Source organism: Podarcis gaigeae, assembly GCF_964106915.1.
Source record: "Podarcis gaigeae genome assembly, chromosome: 3".
NCBI classification, from domain to species: Eukaryota; Metazoa; Chordata; class Lepidosauria; order Squamata; family Lacertidae; genus Podarcis; species Podarcis gaigeae.
In genome coordinates, this window is record NC_139680.1 from 82363883 (window position 1) to 82390965 (window position 27083).

The 27083-nt window shown below is 41.1% G+C and overlaps 1 protein-coding gene across 18 annotated transcripts in view; it reads left to right on the forward strand.

Annotated features, from left to right (window-relative positions):
• BIRC6 (baculoviral IAP repeat containing 6) overlaps positions 1-27083 on the forward strand; it is a 140504-nt gene that overhangs the window by 68568 nt on the left and 44853 nt on the right. For all 18 annotated transcript variants that reach the window (XM_083731912.1, XM_083731906.1, XM_083731902.1 and 15 more), the window contains 16 exons: positions 532-628; positions 1577-1771; positions 5613-5813; positions 7525-7804; positions 10223-10479; positions 11035-11143; positions 11978-12199; positions 12699-13479; positions 15273-15416; positions 16755-16884; positions 18199-18330; positions 18890-19057; positions 19560-19733; positions 20584-20780; positions 21042-21342; positions 24177-24394. In XM_083731912.1, the coding sequence (XP_083588038.1) occupies positions 532-628; positions 1577-1771; positions 5613-5813; positions 7525-7804; positions 10223-10479; positions 11035-11143; positions 11978-12199; positions 12699-13479; positions 15273-15416; positions 16755-16884; positions 18199-18330; positions 18890-19057; positions 19560-19733; positions 20584-20780; positions 21042-21342; positions 24177-24394 (3606 nt within the window). The remainder of the gene's footprint in view (positions 1-531; positions 629-1576; positions 1772-5612; positions 5814-7524; positions 7805-10222; positions 10480-11034; positions 11144-11977; positions 12200-12698; positions 13480-15272; positions 15417-16754; positions 16885-18198; positions 18331-18889; positions 19058-19559; positions 19734-20583; positions 20781-21041; positions 21343-24176; positions 24395-27083) is intronic.

Here is a 27083-nt window from a genome sequence, read left to right on the forward strand (position 1 = left end):
CCTGGATCAACATGCAAGTATTAACTAGTTTTTGGATTTGCTTTTGGTTTTATTAAATAATTTTATTTCATTAGTAGATTTTTTACATGCTTTTTTAAGGTCAATACAGGTATTATTAGATTTCTTTGTTTCACTGCTGCTGCAGTGCTAGTCAACTAATTGGTCGTAATTTTCTCATCTCATTAGAATAATAATAATAATAATAATAATAATAATAATAATAATAATAATAATAATATATTATTTATACCCCGCCCATCTGGCTGGGCCTCACCAGCCACTCTGGGCGGCTTCCATAGAAAGCAAAAATACAGTAATTGATCAGTATTGATCAGGGATTACAATTGAATGTTCCATCATCTATTGCTTAATGTTTGGTTTGAAAAAAGTGGACGGTATGCATTGTTCCCTTTTAGTATGAAGAAATAAACTATAAAAGTCTGATCATTTGGAAGCAATTTTTGTCAAAAAAAATCAAAATAGTATAATTATGTTTATTTAAAACTATATGATTTTTTGCATTTCCACCAGGGTTCTCTTGCCACTTGCCAGTTGTCTGAGCCACTACTGTGGTTCATCTTAAGAGTGCTGGATACCAGCGAGGCACTGAAAGCATTTCATGATATGGGTGAGTCTTTTCCCTGGGAAAATCTGTCTAGAAGAATACTAAGGTTGGGATAAAAACAGCCTAGTGTGTGAGAATCTTCACTCTCTCTCCCCTCCCTCTCTCAGTCTGTGGAACTCTACAGAGTAACATATGGTGTTGAAGAGGTTCCCTGGCCATCAGGAGTTACTTTTGGGGGTGCGGTTCAAGAGACTGCTGTGGCACCTGTGTTGGTCCCAGTATACATACATGGTTCTATGCATGGCTGTTTGGAATCTGACTTACATCTGATTTTACACTTTACATATCAATACAAATTACATACATGGAATCTGATTTTACATATCAATATTGGCCTACAACTATGTGTAAACCACTGAGCCTCTTGGGCTTGCTGATCAGAAGGTCGGCGGTTCGCATCCCTGCGACGGAGTGAGCTCCTGTTGCTCTTTCCCAGCTGCTGCCAACCTTGCAGTTCGAAAGCATGCCAGTGCAGGTAGATAAATAAGTACCGCTGCAGTGGGAAGGTAAACGGCATTTCCGTGCACTCTGGCATTCATCACAGTCCTCCGTGCACCAGTAACGGTTTAGTCATGCTGGCCACATGACTTGGAAAGCTGTCTGTGGACAAATGCCGGCTCCCTTGGCCTGAAAGCAAGATGAGCGCCGCAACCCCAGAGTCGCCTTTGACTAGACTTAACCGTCCAGAGGTCCTTTACTTTTACTTTACTTCACTTTGTGTGTGCACCACAATTTCTTAATTTCTAGGTTCTCAGTGAAACAATAGTATGGGTAATTGCAATTGGAATTGTGTTTGAACTCCATCAATAACAACCAGTTAGACTGTTAGAGGACCAAATTTGCAGTTTTGTGTCTTGCTTGTTTAAAAAGAGGGACTTGGGGTTTTTTTGTTGTTGTTGTTTGCTTCATGTCAATTGCTGTAACATTCATTAACTTTCTGTTTCATTATAGGAGGAGTTCAGCTTATTTGCAATAACATGGTGACAAGTACCAGAGCCATAGTAAACACAGCAAGAAGCATGGTTTCAACTATTATGAAATTTCTAGACTCAGGCCCTAGCAAGGCAACAGATAGTAGTTTGAAAGCAAGAGTTCTAGCTTCTGAACCTGATAACGCAGAAGGAATCCACAACTTTGCACCATTGGGTATGTTATGTGCCATTTTAAGACTGCCATGTTGAAGCCCCCTGAGTTTTTCAGTGACATTGCAGATGCTATAGTAATAACAACCTCCTCTGTTTCTGATTCAAGTGTTCATGTGCTCCTTCAAATGTAGCCAAAATAGCACCATCCCCACACAAGGGGCAGGTATCAACAGACTGAAAAAAAGCTGGGTCAGAGAAGAACCCAAACAATCCATTGGGATCGTGGGATGTTAGTTAACTAAAAGGGCGGAAAGCTACAATCCAGGCAGGGACATATAGATATAAAGCAAATAATAATAATAATTTTTTATTTATACCCCGCCCTCCCCAGCCAAGGCCGGCCTCAGAGCAATAATAGAAACAAGCAATGATAGAAACAAGATGAATGATTACAACTTAAAAACAAAAATAAAATACAACATTAAAATAATGGAACATTAAAATATTAAAATGTAGCCTCATCGCAGGAGGAGAAGGAAAAGAAAAAAGAGAGGGAGGGAGGGAATCAAAATGTCTCCAAGCCAAAGGCCAGGCGGAACAACTCTGTCTTACAGGCCCTGCGGAAAGAAATCAGATTCTGCAGGGCCCTGGTCTCATGAGGCAGAGCGTTCCACCAGGCCGGAGCCAGAGTTGAAAAGGCCCTGGCTCTGGTTGAAGCCAATCTAACTTCCTTAGGGCCTGTGACCACTAGGGTGTTGTTATTTATGGATCTTGAGGCTCTCCGTGGGGCATACCAGGAGAGGTGGTCCCGTAGGTACGAGGGTCCTAGGCTGTGAAGGGCTTTAAAGGTCAAAAGCAGCACCTTAAATTTGACCCTGTACTCCACCGGGAGCCAGTGCAGCTTGAAAAGCACTGGGTGAATATGCTGCCATGGCAGAGACCCCGTGAGGAGCCTCGCTGCAGCATTCTGTACCCGCTGGAGTTTCTGGGACAGCTTCAAGGGCAGCCCCGCGTAGAGCGAATTACAGTAGTCAAGCCTGGAGATGACCGTTGCATGGATCACTGTGGCCAGGTCGGGGCGGGAAAGGTAAGGGACCAACTGCTTGATGCGGCAAAGGTGGAAAATGTCGCCTTGGCTGTTGCTATAACTTGTGCCTCCATGGAAAGGGAGGTGTCAAGGATTACACCCAAACTCTTAACAGAAGGCAGTGGCACTAATTGGGCCCCCACAAGAGAAGGGAGTTGGTCCCTCATCCCCATGCCATCCTGACCTAGCCATAGGACCTCTGTCTTTGAAAGATTTAGTTTCAATCGGCTCCCACGAAACCATCCAGCTACAGCTTCCAAGCATCTGGTCAGTGTGTTCAGGGCCGAGTCGGTGTGGCCACCCATCAGCAGATAGAGCTGAGTGTCATCAGCATATTGGTGACAGCCCAGCCCAAAGCTCCGGATAATCTGGGCAAGGGGGCGCATAAAGATGTTAAAAATCATCGGGGAGAGAATTGCGCCCTGCGGCACTCCACATACCAAGGAGTGGCGCGATGACATTTCCCTCCCTAGTGCCACCCTCTGTCCCCGACCAGAGATAAAAGAGCACAACCAGTTACGGGCTATGCCCTGTATCCCCACATCTGCGAGGCGGTGGTCCAGAAGATCATGATCGACCATGTCAAAGGCTGCTGACAAATCTAAAAGGATCAGCAGTCCTGACCCACCTTGATCCAGTTGTCTACGGAGATCATCTGTTAGGGCAACCAGAACCGTCTCCGTCCCAAAACCAGGACGGAAACCGGCCTGAAATGGATCTAATGCCGATGTTTCCTCCAGATACCTACCAAGCTGTTCAGCAACCACTCTCTCAATTACCTTACCCAGGTATGGAAGATTTGAAACTGGGCGGTAATTGGATAGGTTTAAGGGATCTGATGAAGTTTTCTTTAAGAGTGGACACACCACTGCTTCCTTCAGTTCCCCTGGGAATGTCCCCATGTCAAGGGACAAATTGATAATTTCAACCAGGGGGGTCCGCGCAACATCTGGACACTCCCTAATCAGCCAAGATGGGCATGGATCAAGGAGGCAGGTGGTGGGCCTACCAACTTGGAGGAATCTGTCCACATCAGTAGGGAGTATCCGATCGAAATAGTCCAACACTGGACCTGAAGTCAGTCAAGGGGCCTCCAGTTCAGTCACTGTATCTAAATTGGCAGGGAGGTCATGGCGGAGCAACAGGACTTTCTCCGCAAAAAAGCTCGCGAATGCCTCACAGCTGTGGGTCAAATTTGTGCTTAAATTTGGTTGTCCTCCTAAGAACGTTATTGATCTAATTATTCTAAAAAGTTGTGCCGGCGAGAGCTAGCAGATGCAATGGAAGCTGCAAAGTAAGATTTCTTAGAAGCTTTCATACCCATCTCATAGGCTTTCATAAGCGTCCTATAAGATGTTCTTGAGGCTCCGTCACGAGTCTGTCGCCATACTTGCTCTAGCCGTCTGAGATCCCACTTCATTTTCCGGAGCTCCTCAGTAAACCAAGGGGCCTGGTTTCGACGGGGTCGCAGAGGGCGCTTAGGCGCGATCTCATCAATGGCTGCCAAAAGCCGGTTATTCCAGTCCTCAACAAGGTCATCTAATGAGTCGCCAGGAGGAGCAGAGTTCCGCAAGGCTTGTCGGAATCTATCAGGATCCATCTCTTTTCGCGAGCGAGCCCAAATAGGTTCGCCACCCGAGCCGGGGAGGAGCGGGAAGTCAATCTTGGCTTTCAGAGCGTAGTGATCAGACCATGGCACTTCCACAGCGGGGAGCATGATCACATCTATGCCAGCCCCAAAGATCAGATCCAGCGTGTGGCCTGCTTGATGAGTGGGGCCCAAATATAGAGAATCATCTCATTTTTTCTGGATAAGTCATTTCTTAGTTCACAGTGAAGCTATATATAAATGTCCCTGTGGGTGCAGAAGTGAGAGCTCTCCTGAGAACTCTGTGGAGAAATCTTAAGATTTTATTGTAGCTGAAATCAGGCACAACAGGGTCCGCCCATCCTAGAATAAGAAGAAAAATCCCAAAAGCATATCACAGAAGGATAGAGTTGGGAGGTACCCCAAGCGCCATCTAGTCAACTCCTTGCAATGCAGGAATCTCAATTAAAGCATCCCTGATAGATGGTTATTCAACATCTGCTTAAAAACCTCTGAGAAAGGAGAGATGAATGAGCACATCCAGTGGAAAACCTGTTCAGGGAATGAGGTGGAGAGGAGAGGGACAGTAGGAAATGGGGCTGCTGGAGGCTTGCTCAGTGACTATGGAATGCTGGCTGACGGTTGGAGAGAGAAAACAAAGGGGAAGATAACTGAAATGTTATGGGCTGATCACTCCACATTGCCGCATTTTGTTTTAAGTATTTTACTAGTAAATACGATATGCATATGGTTAATCGGGTGTAGAAGGTGGTATATTCTGAATCCCCAGCTGATTCAAATAGTAAAAAAAAATTCTATATAATAGTGACTGAAATTAAAATTACTTATAAAAATATTATGTATAAGACCATTCATGAGAGTGCAGGCTTTCCATGTTTCTTGTATCGTCTGCTTTTGGTTTGAAATAGTATAAGATTTTGGTCTGCTTTTTCCTTGGGGGGGGGCGTGTTTCTGTAGCTTGTGTAAGAGAAATTCCCAGTTCTTTATAACTCTGTCTTGTGAGTACCATCCCCGGACTAGATTTGGGTTACTTTGTCCCGTCCGTATATTTGAGGGCTTTGTTTGAAGGAAACTCAGAGCGTTGTAGTTAGCCTCAAATAGTTTTAGATAACCTCAATACGCAAGCTTAACACTTGTATGTTTCTGTCATCTCTCATTTTGAAATCATTCACACATTCACACATTCGTACCATTCGTTTGTTAAAGGTTCAATCACATCAAGCAGTCCTACAGCCCAGCCTGCCGAAGTGTTGCTACAAGCGACTCCACCCCACAGAAGAGCTCGGTCTGCTGCCTGGTCTTACATCTTTTTGCCTGAGGAAGCTTGGTGCGACCTTACAATTCATCTTCCAGCTGCAGTGTTGTTAAAGGAAATACACATTCAGCCTCATCTTGCATCTCTTGCAAGTAAGTATATTTTGAGAACACAATTTATCTTGTAGGATAAAGGGGGTGTTTTTAATTAAATATTTAATTATCAATTATTTCAGTAAATAAGAATGCTGTCCACAAAGGCAATATTCACATGAGTCAAAACAGTTCACATCTTGGTTTAATAAATTTGTGTTGGCCGTATAACTACAGTTTGTGTTTTATAGAATCTTGAATCCAATATAGAATTCCTTGTTTTTGAAGCTATTTGTCTAGATTTGAGAAAAGGCTAGTTGGCAAATATATCTGATACAATCACTTTGCTCTCTCTGTCCAATACTGTAACATATTGCTTTTTATATTTTTTAATATCAGTCTGCATCTCAGTCTCCCTTTCCTTTTCCTCCACCAATTATTCAGCATATCACACAGGCCTTAACTTTGTTGGTACAAAGCTTCATGCTAAGGGGGTACAATGTGCATAAGACCTCAATGAATGAATGCAGCAGTTGCAAAGAAAACGGCAAGTTGCATGTTGTACCAACTAGATGATCTTTTCGATACACTAGTTACCTTTGCAGTTTGGCTAAGTCCTGTGCTGTAGTTTACTATAGAATGCTTGTGCCTTGTAGAAATGTTTTATTTAATGGGTGACTTGCTACCATTTGTTAAGCAGGATTGTTAAGTGACATAAGAAAAGCCTTCCTGCATCAGACCAAAGGCCTGTCTCACCCAGCATCCTGCTTCCCACAGTGGGCAGCCAGATGCCCATGTAACGCCTACAAGCATCACTTGTTGCTTGGCACGGGTATTCAGAGACATAGTTCCTCTGAACCTGGAGGTAGCATATAACAAACTAGACACTTAACCCTTGATGCACAAATCTATGGACTGCGGATAAGACTATTTCCCATTAAAAGCCATATAAATGGATAAATGGCAGTGAACTCCATAGATGTGCCATGAGAAGAAGTACTTCCTTCCATATGTTCTGACTATCCTACCAATCAGCTTTACTAAATAACATTGGGTCATAGTCCTTTTGGTCTTCTTAGTCTTGGTGGTAGCTTTCCTGATCTGCAGTATGCATTCTAGCTGAGCATCTGTTGACTGTAGTTTTGAATAATCCTCATGCTTTCTGGAGAGATTTGGCTTATTTATTTATTTATTTGACTTTTTGGTTTTTCCTTTCATCATTTTCGCTAGCCCACTTCTTTTTCGTACTCCTTTTCTTTTGACGTTGGACTCCCTTGACAATTGCTCACTTAACCATTTGTTGAATTTGATAGCACTGTCGTCCCTGTTTCCAATCAGTTCAACACTAATGTTCACTTATGCTTGTGGAGATGATCTTAAAATCAGTATTTTTGCTCCACCTAGTGGTAACAGGCAAAAATCACAGCCTAGTACCACTGGGTGGAGCAAGAATGCCCATTTTATTTTTATTTTTTTAATAAAGAATGCCCATTTTAAAACAATCTCCTACATGCATTAAGAAATCTCTTTTACAGGTAAGAATCAAATGGTCTCTTTTGCACCAGGTCCTGGATGCCACTTCTTATTAAGTCAAGAGGTTGCCTCTCTTCTGGTTATTTGACCAACTATTTAGGTAGTGCTAGTGTGTGCAGCATACATTGTTTTACGTGTTGAATAATTTTACTTAACATTTAAAAGTAATGAACTTGATGCCTTCAAATTTATAACACAAATCTAAGTAACTGTATGGTTTGCCTGCCTGTCTCTACAGCATGTCCTTCGTCAGTATCTGTTGAAATTAGTGCAGATGGGGTGAACATGTTACCTTTGTCTACGCCTGTTATCACAAGTGGTCTTACGTACATAAAAATACAGCTTGTAAAAGCTGAAGTTGCCTCCGCCGTTTGTCTTCGCCTTCACCGCCCACGAGATGCTAGTACATTGGGACTATCTCAGATTAAATTACTTGGGCTCACTGCCTTTGGTAACACTTCATCTGCAACCGTCAACAATCCATTCCTTCCTTCTGAAGACCAGGTATCCAAAACAAGGTATGTATAATAACAACAACTTGTTTGTACCCTGCCCATCTTCCAGCATATATAAAAACATAATCAAACGTTAAACCTTTAAAAAGCTTCCCTGTACAGGGCTGCCATCAGATGTTTCCTAAATGTTATATAATTACTCTTCTCTTTAACATCTGATGGGAGGGCATTCCACAGGGTAGGTGCCACTACCGAGAAGGCCCTCTGTATGGTCAGTATCCTTGCATTTCCTCCGTTATGCACTAGGTTATGAGATGTCAGCAATGTTGTAGGCCAGAAACACATAGAAGCTACTTTCCCTCTTTGCAACTCCATAGATATCACTTGTGTTTTTCTTCGTTGCATTAAAACACCAACCTCTGCAAAATAATTTATGTAATATCTGTGCATATATATGTTTAAAATCAATTTCCTATTCAAAAAAGCAAAGCCTCTGCCTAGCACAGTCCTAAGAAGGAAACTGCATATGCATGGGAAATGCAGCAGGAAGCCCCAAGACAGTGGTAGGGAACACAAGGCCTCAACTTTTGTTCTGTGATGCGGTTTGTCCCCAACCACACACCCCTGTCCATTACCTGACATTGTGTGACCATTGGGCCAAACCCAAAAGGAAGGATTGGGAGTACACTCTAGGGAGCACACTCTAAAATGCTTGAATTAAGTATTAAGAGTATTGAATTAAGAGAGCCAGTGTGGTGTAGTGGTTAAGAGCAGTAGTCTCGTAATCTGGTGAGCTGGGTTCGCGTCTCCACTCCTCCACATGCAGCTGCTGGGTGACCTTGGGCCAGTCACACTTCTCTGAAGTCTCTCAGCCCCACTCACCTCACAGAGTGTTTGTTGTGGGGGAGGAAGGGAAAGGAGAATGTTAGTCGCTTTGCGACTCCTTCGGGTAGTGATAAAGCGGGATATCAAATCCAAACTCCTCCTCCAGTAGGTTTTTAAAAACAAACAACAACAAAAGCAAAAATTGAACCTGGGGAGACTTAATCCCAAAGTGAAATAAAAAGGTTCAGACTATAAAGTTGCCACAATCCTATCAGGGTACATTTATCTGGATGTCAACACCGTCCCAAGAAGCTTTACTAATTGAATAAACTTGCTCAGGGTATACAACCTCAGTAATGGAAATCCTGTTCATGCTTTTAACCTGCAGGGGTGGAATGAATTGCTTTGGCTTCTTTGTCACCCTTTCCCCCCCAACCTGACTGCAAGTCTAGTGACTTCTGGTGGTTGGGTAAAGGAAGAACAAATCAGCTGGATTTTACATTATAGGCGCATGCTCGCACACACACACACGTATGTGAGAGAAGAGAGGAAGGAAATGAAAGTTTATATATGCACAAAAGAAAGAAAAAGGCCCTCCCCCTTTTGGGCATCTTGGGGGGGGGGCAGAGGGAGGTAGGACACAGCCTGTAGACAAATCCCAGCTGTGCTGTGGCATTGGGAAAGAAGGGGGAAAGGAAACTGCCATGGGGTTGGGGCAAAGAGCAGATCCCACAGGACTTTTTCAGCTGAACTTGGACGTATCCCCTTCATTGCCTAAGTGAAGGGAGAATAGCTGCCACCCTTCCATCCTCAAGAAGGATGGAGAGGCCCCCACCTTAAGTGCCCTGAGCCCGCCAGGTGGCTTCATTACCCCAGCACATCTGTTGAAGTGGCTCCATTACCATGCTGCCAGTGCAGCAGCAGGACCTCATTGCCCACCCAGTGCATTACATTGGGGTACTGGAGCAGGGAGGGTGGCCAATGGGCCCATTGGCCCCTCAGAGCATCTGGGCCACAGGCCACTGCCTCTCCTGGGGCCCTTCTGGTGCCAGGCCTGAGAGCATGGAACAGTTCATCAAGAGGTTCAGTACTATCTGTTGTAGACTGAATCGTAACAAATCTTTTTTTAAAAAAATTGCAGTGACTGTCAAAGAGTCTGCTTTTTGTAGACCTTGTCCAAAAAAGATTGTTCTATTGGGAGCTCAGACTTCTGGGTAAAACGGTGACCTCATGAGAAAGCAGTTTCTTTGTCTGCTTATTTCCAATACTCTCATTACTTGCACCTGTCTGTTACCTTGTCTGTACCGCTGTTTCAAGGCCAAAGATGACCTTACAGTTTTCCACAGGGATCCTTCCATAAACATAGCATGCCCGGCAGATTCTAAGCTTGGAACCCAAAGCATTTTATCTTGCCATTTAAAAAAGTTGTTGCTATTCTCATTGTTTAAAAGAACATGGTCAATCTGGGATAAAGTACTTTTCATTTTTCTCTTTTGGTCTGTTATTGGCTTACATGGAGTTAGTATGCTTTCTTGAATCCATGTTGTCATTTTCTGCATTGCAAAGCTTCTCCACTGTTAGCACTGAAGTTGAAAGTACCCTTCCTTCCATTTTTAAGCTTGTTTTAATTAAGTTTTGGTTTCTTTGCTTTCCCAGCATTGGATGGTTAAGGTTGTTGCACCATTGCCTCACTCACATAAGTGATTTAGAAGGAATGATGGCAAGTGCCGCGGCACCCACTGCCAACCTCTTGCAGACGTGTGCTGCTCTACTGATGTCTCCATACTGTGGCATGCATTCTCCAAACATTGAGGCAGTGCTTGTAAAAATTGGACTTCAGTCTACCAGAATAGGCCTGAAACTGATAGACATTCTTTTAAGAAACTGTTCTGCATCAGGGAGTGATCCTACAGGTAAGAATGTGGCTCTTTCCTTTTTTAATAATCTGATGACTTGATATAGTCTTACAGCCTTTCCTTGTTGAGAAAAATGAATAACTGTATCAGAATAATGAAAAGCATTTAGTTACAGATAGGTAGCCGTGTTGGTCTGCCATAGTCAAAACAAAAAAATTCCTTCCAGTAGCACCTTAAAGACCAACTAAGTCAGTTCTTGGTATGAGCTTTTGTGTGCATGGTATCTGAAGAAGTGTGCATGCACACGAAAGCTCATACCAAGAACTGACTTAGTTGGTCTTTAAGGTGCTACTGGAAGGAATTTTTTTGTTTTGAAAAGCATTTAGTTTAGTAGTTTAAAAATAAGTGATTTTAAAGTTCTCAACAGTGTAAGATAATTTGTTAAGTTGTCCAGCTACCTTTCTTTGTATCAATGATAATTATACTACTATTGTTAAGATAAATGTTTAAGGTTTGTTTTATTATTCAATCCGTTAAACAACACTTCGTTAGCTAGTGAATCGCATGTTCCTCAAGGCATTAACAAATCTATTTTTTCTTTTATGTGAGAAGATTTGAATAGCCCCTTGCTTTTTGGGAGATTAAATGGCCTGTCATCTGACTCTACCATTGACATCCTCTATCAGCTTGGGACTACTCAGGACCCTGGAACGAAAGATAGGTAAACAATGTGCATTGTCTCTAATACACACAAGCACACACACACAAAATGTGGGGATCATGAATTGCAGAGATTATTACAGTGATGCCCTCAAAGGGACCACAAATGCAGATCTGGACATTACCAGTTTGTATGCATGTCAGTGGAGACTGGTAAAAGGTGTTTGGAAGTAGGAGCAGTGCTAGCGGCCTGATGTTTTCCTTGCGTATGGGATAAAGCATACAACTAAATTCCACAACACTAGTATTATATATACACGCCGTAGAGGGACATAAGTGTGTAAATCTTTCAGAGTCCAAGGTAGCCAACCAACAGAAGCCAGAGCAAGCTGCCTTTTAGATGTGTGTGAGGTTGCAATTGCTTTTTTCAGACGTAAGCCATTCCTGGACTCCTTTTCCCCTTGCACAGGCTTCTGTTTATAGTTTGAGGGGAAGTGAAATGGCCATACAAGACAGAATATTTGATATTTGCAAATACTTCCCCTGTTAATGCTATAAGTCAAGCCACTGACAAATTATTTGCAGTTAATTTAGGCACATCTACCTTAGAAAAATGCCTATGCTAATGACTTGCAGTTGCCATGTCTGTTAATCAGGCCCCCTGGGAAAATACTGAATTGTCAGTGTCACCTGAAATTTGTTAAAATACTGCCCATTTGATCTTAGACTGACATGTTGGAATTATTTTTAGTTTGTCTGCTGGTTGATATTCAGTATGCACACCTACCATTCATTTCATTTTCTCTCTATTCCATAGCACATTATTCCTTGTACCTTGAGCCTGTGTAATGTGTGACTAAGTTTAACCTTGAAATTATGTGTGTCCATTTTCTAGAATTCAAGCCCTATTGAAGTGGGTCAGTGATTCGGCAAGAGTAGCTGCTATGAAAAAAAGTGGCCGAATTAACTATATCTGTCCAAACAGCTCTACAAGAGAGTATGGTCTTCTGATGCCATCTCCTTCCCATTTGCACTGTGTAGCAGCAATTTTATGGCACAGCTATGAATTGCTTGTAGAGTACGACTTGCCAGCATTGCTGAACAGAGAGCTCTTTGAGTAAGTAGCTTAACTAAACACCTGCGCTATCTCCAAACTATATTTCTTTCTAAAACCTTTAAGCCTTAGTCCTACAGAGCAATAATGAGCCACATTTCTTTTATTTGTGCTTAAGAAACCAGTGCATGGTTGTATACTACTAACGTGATGCAAGACTTTCTTCTTCAAAAATAGATTCTACAAAGGAAATCAGATCTACTGACTTTTCACCTTCCTTCTTTTTGTATGAGATGTTTTAAGTGACTTTGACAGCTCATTTCATACATTCTTGTATTGGAAGTTTTAAATCGGGGATGGGGAGCAGTTTTAGTTGGTGAGCTATATATAAGGTTCATCATTCTGGACCATTGGCCATGCTGCTGGGGCCGATGGGAGTTAGAGACTGACAATATCTGCTTCTGTCTGCCATATTGAACAGGGTGATATTTATTATTCTTTTTTGTTAACTAGGAGAATTGAGTGCGTGTTATGTTCTAATTACTTTCCCCTTCTTCCTTAGGTCTCTCTTTAATTGGTCCATGTCTCTTCCCTGCAATATGGTTTTGAAGAAAGCTGTTGACAGTCTGCTTTGTTCAATGTGCCACATTCACCCAAACTATTTTTCCTTACTCATGGGCTGGATGGGTATTACTCCTCCCCCTGTGCAGTTGCAACACAGACTGTCTATGACAGATGACAGCAAAAAGCAGGACCTTAGTTCATCTTTAACAGATGACTCTAAAAATGCACAAGCACCTCTTGCACTAACAGAGTCTCACCTGGCCACCCTCGCTGCCTCGTCTCAGTCTCCTGAAGCTATTAAACAGCTGTTGGACTCAGGTTTGCCCTCTCTTCTTGTAAGAAGCCTTGCGAGTTTCTGCTTTAACCATACCTCTGCCTACGACTGCAACACTCAGTCAACGGACAGTTCCCAAGACAGGCTCAGAAGACACCACGTCCCGCAGCACTTTAACAAGATGCCCATCACAGCCGACTTAGTTGCTCCTGTTCTCAGGTTTTTGACAGAGGTTGGAAACAGCAACCTTATGAAGGACTGGCTGGGCGGCTCTGAAGTCAACCCATTGTGGACAGCACTTTTGTTTCTCCTTTGCCATTCTGGTGCTACATCTGGTGGACATGGTGGGGTGACTCAGCAGACTAGTGCTAGGTCAACTTTACTTTCTTCAGCTTCTGGAACAGGACTGACGACTCAGCAAAGGACCGCAGTTGAAAATGCCACAGTTGCATTCTTCTTGCAGTGCATCTCTTGCCATCCGAATAACCAGAGGTTGATGGCTCAGGTAATAAACAAATTCACATGTTGAGTAGTTGATATTTGTTAAAAGATCAGTTTAGCTGGATTTGAAGGACTGGCTGAGTATGTGGGGGCTGAGACTTCCCTTGGGGATCCAGACCTCCTTTTGTGTTTTGCCTATGATAAGAGCAGAGTCTTTAGGGTGTGTTGCAGAACTGACTAGATTCCTTTTCAAAATGAAGCTACTGGATTTGCTGGGGTTTATATGCCTTTGCTGCTGGATAATGTGCGATGCTGCCCCCATCAAAAATCTGCAACTCTTTCAAGCCACAACCCCAGAAAAAGTTAAAACATAGCCATTGATGTAATGTTCAGACATTATAACCATCATGCCAAGGGTTGCTGTAATAGATGACTATAACATGGAAGTCCCTTGCAATATGGATTCCCCCCAGCACACAGAGCTTCCATGATAGCAGCAATTTATGATGCCATTGCGGAGATCTGTTTGTTATTACATGCAAATGAGGAAATACCTCCTTTTGCTTGGTGAGTGCGGTCAATGCAAGACCTGACACCCAGTCTTTTATTTGGTGGCCCCCACAGTTTGGAATCATTTCACTTCGGAGATTCACTGGCATTCTGAAGGTGATGCAATGCATTCCTGATCAGGCAGACACTGGAAGGGATTTTAATGTTTAAACTTTATTCTAATTATAGGGGGGGGGGGTCATTCTTGTATTTTGTAAGCTGCCCACAACTTAGTCAATACAAATGTTATTTTCTTCGTTATCCTACTTGCTTCACTATTAGCCAAATGGTTAAGGGTCCATTTGACAATGTTGCCTGTGAGCCATTCTTTATAGGTGATATCAGGTGGTGGAGAAGGATGATTCCTCATCATCTTCTCTGCCAGTATCCCCCTTTTTCCTGATATACATCAAAAGAAGATGCAGACCGGAGGGGAATGGTTTGCAAAGTTGAAGTGTGCCTCAGAATTGTCTCACTGCACCACTTGCAGGGCACGCAACTTTGTTTTTTGTCTGGCTGTTTGCTGTCTTGTACAAAATTTGGAATGAAATCCAGGGTCGTCATCTAGGGCTTGCTTCATTTTGCACAGTATACCAGCCAGGCAAGAAGAAGCATGAATAATATCACATTGGTCTTTTAAGTCCAGTGGGCTGAGGATGTGAAATGAAGAGAGTGCATTCTTTGGGGCTGTCTGACTCATTCCGACTTGGAACACTCTGCTCACTCCCTTCCATGCACTCTTGAGTCAAGGATGAATGACTATGGACTCTGGGGCAGCAGATGATGCTCCTCCATGGCCGCCAGTTGTTAAACCCCATATTAAGGCATGTATGTAAAGTCATACCTTGGAAGTTGAACGGAATCCGTTCTAGAAGTCCTTCGACTTCCAAAATGTTTGGAAACCAAAGCGCAGCTTCTGATTGGCTGCAGGAACCTCCTGCAGCCAATCAGAAGCTATGGAAGCCCTGTTGGACATTTGGATTCCAAAAGAATGTTTGCAAACCGGAACAATCACTTCCAGGTTTGCGGCGTTCGGGAGCCCAAACGTCTGAGTTCCAGGGCGCTGGGGATCCAAGGTACGACTGTACAAATAAATTGGTTCTTGGTCTTTGTAACATAAAAACCTGTTTGCTGCCCCCAAGTGTTTCATTTTAATACTTAGTGTCATTTTAGCAGCTGTAGAAGCACTGTGAGTTTTAAGACAAATAGAGGGGAAAGTTGTTTCGCCAGTTAATAAGAGCACAAGTATTGTTCACATGTTCTGATATTCTAATAAACAAACAAATGATTCCTCCCCTCCCTTCTTAGGTTCTCTGTGAACTCTTTCACTCCTCTCCTCAAAGAAGCAACCTCCCAACATCAGGAAATATTTCAGGATTCATTAGAAGGCTGTTTTTGCAGTTGATGCTAGAGGATGAAAAAGTCACAATGTTCCTTCAGTCACCTTGTCCAGTAAGTTACTTCTCTCTGCGCCCCCACCTAGGACTGGAACAATCTGTATGTAACTAGATATTGGAGGGTTTTTTTTGATGGTTTGATATCACACTCCCAACGGTGGGAGTTGGTGTCAAAACATGTACAGTGTTTTTCCAGCCCCAAAGACATAGAGACAGTGATGCACTTTTTAAAAAATAATATCTTTTTATAATAGTAGGTTGATGTTGATTATAATGAAAATAACCCTGGGATGATTTTCTTCTTTTTAGTCTGGTGTATTGCATGTGTTTATGCTTTTGGCTTTGTTAGAAATTCTGTGCTATAAGCCTTTTTAACAGAAGAACTGGTTATTTTTAAAAAATTAGTGGGAAGTAATTTGAAAACCTTACTACTATGTCTGCATATGTGTCAGTTACCAAGAATGATTCATAGGCCTACAGCAGAAGGTGTTTGAATATTTGAAAGAAACACTACAAGGGGACTCTTGGTTACCCAGCTCCTCATGAGGCCAAAATGCTAATGTCTTTTAACATTAGCTGTAGCACAGTTACTGATTAAATCCATTCTGTTTTAATTACTTGACCTACTTGGCCCAGTGGCTACTGTGAGGCCATCCTTCTAGCTTGTTTCTTTTTCAGTGGGCAGATCTTGATGCCGCCTTCTCACTTTCAGATAAACAGTCCTTCAACTGTAGTACAAAAATACAGGTTTCTTGGAAGTATATGTTCAAAATAAAGTATTTGAATAATATCACAGTGAAAATTATTTTGTAGTTGACAGCGGAAAAAACTTTTCTAAGCTGTTAAAATCACCCTGAATCTCACATCCTATAAAGCATTAGTACGGTCATAGGTTAAATGTTCTTCAGGTTGAGCATTTTCAGGTTACGCTCTGCGGCGACCCAGAAGTAATGGAGCGCTTTACTTCTGGGTTTCGCCGCTCGTGCATGCGCAGACACTCAAAATGACGTCATGCGTGGAAGCGGCAAATCGTGGCATGTGCAGACGCGGGTTGCGTTTGCTTCAGGATGCGAACAGGGCTCCAGAACGGATCCTGTTTGCATCCAGAGGTACCACTGTATTGCAATAAAAGCTATTTTGGGTGGCAGGCAGCTAAGATTTACTTGGAATAGACCCATTGAAATGGATAGCTCTAACTTTGTCATATTTTTAATTTCAATGGGTCTACTTTAAGAAACCTTACTTGAGTGCCACCCTATATTGCTGACAGCGAGAAATGTTTATGTATAGCATCTTGAAACTAGTAATAGTAATATTTAATATTTATAGTAATAGTAATATTTATGTTTTATTTCTAAATGCTTGATATAATTTTATGTTTTCTATCTTCTAGTTGTATAAAGGTAGAATTAATGCAACCAGCCATGTAATTCAGCATCCCATGTATGGGGCAGGACACAAGTTCCGCACTCTTCTTTTACCAGTCTCAACAACACTGGCAGAGGTTCTTGATCGAGTGTCAGGCAAGTTGCTTATTCTTAATTTTTTTAATGTCCTTTTTGTTTTATTTAATGAAAGTTTAGACCCTAGATATCAACCATACCAATTAAAGTAAGTTTCATACACTTTACTTATTACCTGGTAGATGTTTTATACTCGACCCTTTCTCCAGTCCAAAGCACAGGGGGATTTCATATCAGAAATAATTAAAACAGCCATCTAAAATAAGTGAACGTAAAATTGTTAGGTTACATTAGCACACAACTGAGCAGCAGCAAAAATGCCAGTCAACTCTCCTGGGATGAAACAAATTACAAACCAAAAGCCTGAGTAAACAAAAACATTTTGATTTGATATTTAACTATATATGTAGGGGCAGAAAATGAATATAGTTGATGGGGTTGAAACATTGTCTAAATGTTTGCCCCATGTTGGGCAAAACCTTCCTGCATTTCAGGGGGGTTGGAGCTGATGACCTTTGCGGTCCCTTCCAACTCTACCATTCTATGATTCAACTAATGCGTCTGTCAGTGAAAGCCCTATGCAAGGACTTCCGCTGGCAGAACAGGTCTGTCCCCCTTGTCCTGCCCTGCAACCCCTAAAAACCCCTGGAACAGCACTTGGGGGAGAAGCGAGATAATTCAATCTGGCAAGCTGAAATGCTTACCCTAGCATATGTTGAATTCCTTATTTTTTATTTTTAAAATTATATTCCATTTTTCACCATGTAGGTCTCAACGTGGCTTACAACAATAAAACGTGCAGTATATAAACTGTAGTAAAACTTTCAATTGAAATCCTCGGTGATTTACAATCTTTTTTTAAATTAAAATGTAAAACATCTGAGATGCATTCAGGGGGGAAATACCTTAGGCTGCAATGCTATACCCATTTATTTGGAGCAGACCTCCAGTGATAATGATTGATGTTGCTGCAATTGTTAGATCAGTTCAGATCACACCAGCCCACCTTGCTCTTCTCATGCATGTTCACACCCCACTTTGTCTTCACACGTGTAGATCCTAGTGCATGTACACATTGGACAAATGTGCAGATAACACAGAACAGTTTAAAGTGCATTAGACACTCCTCTCCATATATATGCTCCAGTGCACACAATATGTGAATGTCAGGCCATTGTAGGGCATATTGGTACACTCCATATATCCCAAGGCACATATGGATTGAACAATTCATAGGAACATTTTGGGGGCATTCAGTGTGCTTGAAGTCATGAGAGAAGCGAAAACCAGATAATTGCTCTTGAGTGAACAGGTAGTCAGCTAATGAAAATCCTGGTTAACATTTCTTCATATACAGTAATCTTTATTTTTCAGATACCCCAAGCATAACCGCAAAATTAATCAGTGAACAAAAAGAAGATAAGGAGAAAAAGAACTACGAAGAGAAAGAAAAGGTTAAAGCAGAAAATGGGTTTCAGGACAATTACAGTGTTGTTGTTGCCTCTGGTATGTGTTTACTTGTTCAGCTTTGATGTAAAGTTATTGGGTATGCTTGAGATGGGGTGGAGAAAGGGGCTGAGAGCACACCGCAATGTAGTCATTGTTGCTCAGTTCAAAACAGCAACAAGTTAAATACAAGTACTCCCAAGTTGTTTAAAAATATATAATGTCAGTTCCTTTATACTATTGGCCAACACAGTGGAATGCAGGAGTAAACACACTGAAATAAAGATTATAGTAGGTGTTAAAGAACTGGAACTGAATTGAATAGGACACTGGGTGTGACACTTAGCTGTGGAAGGTTCCACATGTTTCTGCATTAGTTTTAAAGGTTTCTAAATCCTCGCACCAGCTCCCATCCATACAGCCCTCTGCCGCCCAGGTAGAATTGCCTTGGCATGCAAGCAGTGCATTCATAGGTCTGCCACACAGGTTAAAAGTTCTTCAAACATGAGATGGTGCCATGTGGAATGATTTGTGGGCATTTCTCATGCAGTTAGAATCTCATTTATTCAAGCTGTGTTGTCATATATGCCTTTAGAACTCTACTTCATTTCTGTTACAGGTTTGAAGTCTCAGTCGAAAAGGGCTGTATCCTCTACCCCCCCTCGCCCACCCTCAAGACGAGGGAGAGTGATGGCAGATAAAGTAGGCAACTCCTCCACTGGAGGCGACACTTCCAGCAAAACTATTAGTGTTCCTGTTTTTCACCTGTACCATAAACTGCTACCAGGTAATGTTCCATATTTTCTGATAAAGCATATTTTCCAGCATTCTGAGTCATATAAAGTCCTGGATCTATCCAGTCACCCAAATTGTGGCATTATAAATAGTTTTTGTTCTGTCTTTGTTTTATATTGCTGGTTGGGATTTCGTATTATGTAAGCTGCTAGTATGCGGTTGTTGCCCAGGAGGTTGTACTATATGCATCTTAAAGTTAGCAAACAAATGAAGGCAATATTGTAGCATCTAAATATTTATCCAGACGAATAATGTGTTCGCTTTATAATCCAGAAGTTTCTCAAAATTAGCTGAAAATCTGAGGAAAGAGTCCAAAGTCTAAGCATTGTCAATACTATAAGAAATAAAAATGTGAAAGCTTGAAATGACAAAAGCTCGTCACACCAAAACCATGGTTTGCATTAAGCACAGTTGAGCATCCAAAGCATCATTTGAACTTCTAAACGTACAAACTATTCTTTAAAGTTGTTTGTTAACTAGTTAATGTTCTGTAGGTCAGCCACTGCCGCCCGAGATGACCCTTGCCCAGCTTCTGACTCTGCTGTATGACCGCAAACTCCCTCAAGGATACCGATCCATAGACTTGGCAGTTAAGCTGGGCTCCAAGGTGATATCAGATCCAAGCCTTTCAAAGACAGACTCGTTCAAGCGCCTCCACACTGAAAAAGGTATCCATTGAATTATCTGTTTTCATCATGTTTTCCTAACTTCTCATTCCGCTCTTTCTCCTCTGCAGTCGGCCTAATTAATCAACACCTCTCATCCACGTGAACTCTGGGAATCGCCAAGTGGCTCTTCTCTACCTTTGATGTCCTGCTAATAACTCCTCTTCCCCCTTCTTTCTCTGCTTAAGATTTTGAGCCCTTCAGTGCTAAAATTGAAGCCGTCTGCTCTGGTGTCTCTGGCTCTCTCTTCCACCTCTCCCTCCTCTTGCACCTCCTTCTACCCTTTCTGCCTTCTCTCCTGTCACATTTGATGAAATTGCAAGCTTGTTATTCTCATCTAACCCCTGCACATGCTCCTTTGATACTGCCCCTTTCTGACCATCTCCCCTGTTGTTACCCATCCTCTCCTCCACATTATCAACCCCTCTGCTTTTTCGCTCCTTCCCTTCAGTGTGTAAGCATGCCTCTCTTTCCCCCTCCATCATGCCTGTTCTTTGTGCAATATACACAGATGACATTATATTAAAAAACATTTATTTATAGATATTATAATTCATATGGGCAAAGTATTCTAGAGTCACCCATCTTTTACCCACTGATTCTTTTGTTCAAAAGTCACTTCCTTTTTTGCCTACTTCAGAGATGGATAACTGCTATTTAACTGAAAGAGGAGCCACATACCCCTACCCTAAAAATAGAATAAACTCTGCAAGCTTTTTTTTTTCCAGATTGCTTTAGCCTGTGTTCTAAAATTTCTTGGGTATTCCAGATTAACAGTTTCGGTGCAAGGGCCTTTTATTTAATAATATAATTTCACTGAACAATTGCCTTTTTTAAATCTGTGTGTATATAGAACATGCAGATTTGTTGGGGCCTTGCACTGAAGATGAAGCAGTCACACCAGGTGAAGAGTGCATGGATGCTGTGCTGGATGAATCCTTTCTTGAAGTGTGTCCCATTCAGTCTCCATTGCAAGTTTTTGCTGGTATGGGTGGCCTGGCCCTCATCGCAGAAAGGCTTCCTATGCTTTACCCAGATGTAATTCAGCAAGTAAGTCAAATCCTTTTACTTTTACTTTTATTTTGCCTTCCTTTAATAAGTAGAGAAGGTCTTACTTGTGTTTTATAATTGAATATGCTGTAGACCTGTTCACAGTCTGCATAATGCTACGGTTTTCATTTCTGATAGCAGTTGGGAAATATTTTATTTTATTTTACATTGGTGTAATTTTATTATCGTAACTGAATTAGAAAGTGTTCTGAAGTAGCTTCCTCAGAGGATAGTATTAAGCATCTTCTTTTCTTTCTGAAGGTGAGTGCTCCAGTGGTTACATCCACCACCCAGGAGAAGCAGAAGGACAGTGATCAGTTTGAATGGGTTACCATTGAACAATCGGGAGAGCTGGTTTATGAAGCCCCAGAAACAATTGCTGCAGAACCTCCACCAATCAAATCAACAGTTCAAACTATGTCTCCCATACCTGCTCATTCTTTGGCTGCTTTTGGATTATTTCTTCGCCTCCCAGGCTATGCTGAGGTGCTACTTAAAGAGAGGAAACATGCCCAGTGTCTGCTTAGATTGGTGTTGGGAGTTACAGATGATGGTGAAGGAAGTATGTACTGTAACTACTAAATATATTTGGGGACTACTGCTAAAGATTTCTCTTGACTGTACAAGTTTACAAGTATTTGAAAGAGATAAAACTGGCTTTTGTGAAATTCCATATCTCTTCTGGCTTTGGAACCAAAATATATGAGAGTCAAAATCGGTCCTGAAGGGCAGATTATTATATATATTTTTTTACCTTCATTGCACAGAAAAATTGGTCAGAGCTAATAGAATTTTATTTTATTTTTAACAGCGCCTCTAATGAAACCTTGATTAAGAGCAATAACTGCTCAACTTAATTTCACTGGATTTCAGAAAATCTCTGTCCTTTCATGTTAAATAAACCAGATTTTGATGGCCTTGTAAAGTTAAAATATCTAGACATTGGCCTAGTTTTTTATCTGACACTTATTTCTGCTCTCGTTTGGATCCATCCAAATGTAGACAGGTTGTCGTAAGTAATAAGAAAGGGCAAAATAATCTTAACTGGCACCTTGATTTTCTGCTTTTGCTTCCCTTTCCCTAGGTTTGTGTTGCAACTTTTATTCTGTTATGCACAGGGTGGGAGACAATATGAACCAAGGTTACCAGAAAGTTTCTGTGTAGATATTCCCTCCAATTGGTGTGCGAAAACATACTTGATTATAAATCATCTATTTCCCTCGCTTCTTGACCACTGTCATTCTGCTTGTTGCTTGTCTTCTCCTTTCATACAGTCTGAAAATGTTGATGCTCATTGTAATTTCAAACTTTTTCTGTTTCTGTTTTCTTACTGATTGTTGTCATGCATTGTCTCTAGTGGCAATGGTTTCGTACTTCATTTCCTCCACATATCAGTATTTTCTCTGTATTTTCATTAGTTGGTTATGTGTATTTAGAGATGTTTGATAGTTTCAGTAGACTGCAGCTACAGCAGAGAGTTTTCTCTGCTGAGTTTTAACACATTAACACTTTACTGCCTGATAAAAGGAGCTGTAGAAGTTAATACTTCTCATGAGTACCATCAGGGTATTCGTTTTATCAAAGCATTTCAAATGCTTTGCATAGGATATGTTGTTTTCATTTGATGCTAGAGATACGCTACTAATTTATTTGTTGGAAGCTGTGGCCTCACTTTTCCACTGAAGTGTAGTCAAGGCCGCTTGCATAATGAAAAATCAATTAAAATAACAAAACAACATACAAAACATTCACAACTAAAGACAGAGGCTACCAAATAAAGCACATAAATAAGGCAGGAAGAGGCAGGGAACTAGCATGCCAGACGCATTTAAGAAAAAGATGTTTGTGCAGTGGTGAAAAGCTGCCGGGAAGGTGGTGCAGCCTGCTTGGCAAACAGTTACAGTGTCTTGATGCAACTACAGAAAAAAAACCTTTTCCTGCTTCCCAACCATATGCAATTCAGATGTTGGTATGGCCACAGAGAATAGTCTCTGTAGAAGAACTTAATTAGCGTAGAACTTCCATTACATATCCCAAGTCATAGAGGGCTTGAAAGGTTGTTAACCAGAACTTTAAATTGGGTCCAGAAATAAGCTGAAAAGCTGTGAAGTTGCTCTGAACATGCTTCTGATGTTGGGACCCCCAGTCAACAACGTGGCCTTAGCATTCCAGGCCAGCTGAAGTTTCCAGACTGCTTTTAAAGACAACCTCATATAGTGCACTGCAGTAATCCATCCAGTTATGATGTAACTAAGCCTCAGCCAGATCCAGGAGTAGCCCCAAGCTGCAAACTTAGATCAGCCATTCTGACCATTATCAATGTTGCTAGAAAGAAAAATAGATTAGCATCAGTGCTGCAGAAAAATAAAATATCCAAAATTCAAATGGTTAAACCCAGCACAGCTATAATGTTTTGCAAACTTGTTAGTTTAGCAAAGAGAACACTAGAGCCTGAGGCGCATGTTCTGCCATCCCTTTTAGTGTTGTGTTGTAGCATTATTGATGCTAACCATTGTTGCATTTTAACCTGCCTTAGCAAACTAATTTCAAACATTTCTGTAAAGCTAAATTTATTGTAAATCCTAAAACAGGTGTCATGCCATGCCATAGTTCATTCCTGTAGGAGAAAAGGAGTATCTGAGCCTGCCATTTGTTTCATGTCTCTTAACAGTGGTAGAGAGATGGAGAAATGTTTCATATACACTGGGACTTAGTGACAGAACAGTTTCAAGCAAATGTTTAATCAGGTGGCGTGTTCTGGGATTTCTCATATCTAATCTGTACGCCTGGACTTAAAGAACATTGGTACTCCCACATTACAAAATGTTCCTCATATGCAGTATTGCAACACTTCACAGTATTGCCATAATATTACTCTCAGATGTGGAGCAAATTTTGTGTAATAGGGCTAAATGTAGATTCAGAAAAAAATGGCAATGCTGTTTAATTTTTTGTTAAATTAATCTATGTCTACAAGAATCTAGCTTCCTGCATTGAGGAATTATTTCATGCAGAAGCACTCTAAAATCTCTAGCACATATTATCCACATGATAATCCTATGCAAAGAGAGCAACACTTAGTCCAACCATGTTTCATGAAGGCCAAGAACTACGTTTACTAAGCCCAGTAGAGTCCAGCCTTATTTACTAGATACCTTCCTTCCTTGTGCCACGTTCAAGAAAATTAATACTACGTTCTATACCTACTTCATAATGACAGTATGATCGTACTTTCCTCTTTCTGTCCTTCTCCAGTTCCCTCAGTCACTCACAATTGTTTAGAAATAACAAACAAGAAATAGTATTTTAAAACTCAATGAAATACCTGTAATATGCTTTAAGCTTAATGCAGTGTGCTGACAGAAATGTTAACACTTGTTTTCTCTCTCCATCTAGGTCATATTCTGCAGTCTCCTTCCGCTAATGTGCTTCCAACCCTTCCGTTTCATGTGCTGCGCAGCTTGTTCAGCACCACACCTTTGACTACTGATGATGGAGTACTCCTCAGGCGAATGGCATTAGAAATTGGGGCAATACATCTTATCCTTGCCTGTCTGTCTGCTCTTAGCCACCATGCTCCAAGAGTCCCCAATTCTAGTTCTAACCAGACGGAGGTCAGTTTTGCTTCAGAATAATAGGATCAGAAATATCAAGATGGGGGTTTTTTGGGGGGGAGGGTTAAGCCAACTTATCCTTTCTTCCATGTATTCAGAATAATGGTCAAATCTGTACTTGCTTCCATAGAGATAAAATGTTTAACTTTTGATTCAGTTGTTATGATGTCATACTAGGAAGTGGCATGTCTATAGCTGACATATTGAAACATGACAGTATCTAATATCAAAGAGGTGGTTAATATTTATGGTCAGAAACGGTTTCTCCAAACCATAAGTTGTTTACAAAGAATACCTGTTACCCTTACAGCAAAGCAACTTAGCTTGGGGGTATTCCTTCATACATCTTTGTCATCAGAAGTCCCAAGTGTGGCTCAGAGTGCCTTTCATCTGTTTTGTCGGGTTTACCAGCTACGACTGTTCCTGTACAGGGATAGGAAGAACGCTGTAGTCCATGCGCTGATAACCTTGCAGCTAAACTGCTATAATGTGCTTTGTGCAGAACTGCCCTCTGGCCTGGTTTGGAAGCTCCAGCAGGTGCAGGAGGCAAGATTTCTGATGAGAGCATCTGGCCAACAACATGTGTCACCATAGTTAAAGCTTCTGTCAGGTTTAAGGTTCTTGTATTAATCTACAGATCCCTGAACAACTTAGGTCCTGCATAATTCAGCAACTGCCTGAACCCTTACATTCCAGCTCAGTCACTGAGATAATATGTCGGAGCCTTGTTGGTCGTACCCCAAGTTGGAGATGCTCATTTGACAACAACAGGGAGCCAAACCTTGAGGGTCATTGGCCCAGTCTTGTGGAGTACTCTACTGATAGAGATTCAGCAGGTTTCTTCTGTTCCAACTTTTAAACACCTGCTGAAAACTTTTCTGTTCCATTAGGTTTACGCAGACAATTAAGAATACCGGTACATCTTTACGCAATAGTCATTTGAGTTCTGATTTTAACTTTTTATGTGGCTTTTATTGTATAGGTTTTACATACAGTTGTTGTGAACTGTATTTTATTTATGAATTAGCGGCATATACATATTTTTATAAATAAATAAGCTGTTGGAGATCTGACTCTAACATGTTCCAGGGTTTGATCATCCACCACATTATTCCACTCTTTCTCCCTAATACATATAAACAGTATGAACACAGGGTTTAAATGACTGCTTCCACAGCACAAAATGGATTTTGTGGGGAGGCCATATTAAAGTGCTTTTTGAAAAGGATTATAATATACATCTAGCAAGAGACTAGAGTAGTTTTAATTAGCTCTACAGACCACATTTTGGAGGTTAGGGTTCCTGATATATGGAGCATGCCACTATGTAGTCATAGACCACGAAAACTCCCAATAGGAGTATGTGGCTCCTTAGAACAAACTTATTTGGACTGATTTTAGTTTTTTAAAGTGTAGCCAAAACTGGCATCTAGACAACTAGTTCCAGGCCACTGAACATGCTACAAAATCCATAATGCCTAAGCAAGCTTCATCTACAAATATTGCAGCCACACCGATCTTCTCTTTACATTGGACAAATAACCTTCATTAGAGAGATTTAAGGAATTTGGAACAGGCATTTCAGGACATGGTAGATGACTTGACCATATATAGTGACAAGGGATACAATGAGAGTTGTGATAAGGTTCAAAGAACCTGCTGAGAATGCTTCCTGCTGACAGCTTTATTTGGCAAAATGATCCTTTAGTGAGAACACTACTGTGGAAAGTGATTGCTGTATCATCTTTTCTATGCTGTGTGATTCTTCTGGGCCATTAAACAAAACAAGTGTTATTTTAAATAATAAGCAATGCTCTGAAGTCCATAGAGGTAACCTTACATGTCTAAGTGCATTAGAAAATCAAGATGCTTATGTTCCAGTAAGACCTAGGAGATTTAAAGTCCATAAGATCCCATTAAAGTTGAAGCATAGACATCCTTATGTAAGACACTTTATTGTTGTATTGCAACCTGAACATTGTCTTACAAGATTGCTATCTGAAAGCAACTAAAATTGTCAGTAGGTGGGGGAATCCATTAGGAATTGCTGCATAACTTACACAATAGTGTGTCAGTCACCAGGTAGTTCTGATATTCTGATGTTCTGATATTGATATTCTGATATTGAGCACATTGTTCTGTTCTCAAGTTAGTAACATCTTTTTGTTTTTGTTTTTTATATAATATTTTTTATTAGTTTTCAATTACAGTCCAATAATGGCCTCATTATAACAATACCAGTATATAATACAATTATTAATACCAATCATTCAAATACCAAATTATATAATTTATATTAAGTGGCCTCCTGCGTGCTAGATTTGATGGTTTGGTATTTTCTTTATTTTTGCATTCCAAAATCTTATTAATTTTAAATAATTTATAAAACTACAGGTGAAGAACTCAAACAATATCCTTGATCTTCCTGTGTGTGGCAATTATTCTGTCCGTGGTGTTTCTTCCTGTCCTTGTAAGATGTTATGTCTTTCTTTCCCCCAGTTGTTGCTGTTATCCGTCATGCCTTGGCCGGAGCTGATATCCCATTGTTGTTCCAGAAATTTCTCTATCGCTCCGTCCCGTGCTTTAACAACAGTTGCAAAAGTCACTCTGTCCCAGTAAATAACCTGTTGTCACCATTTTTTCCTCTCAGCCTGGGAAGAAGAGCAGTCTTGAACTGCGGATGACTTAA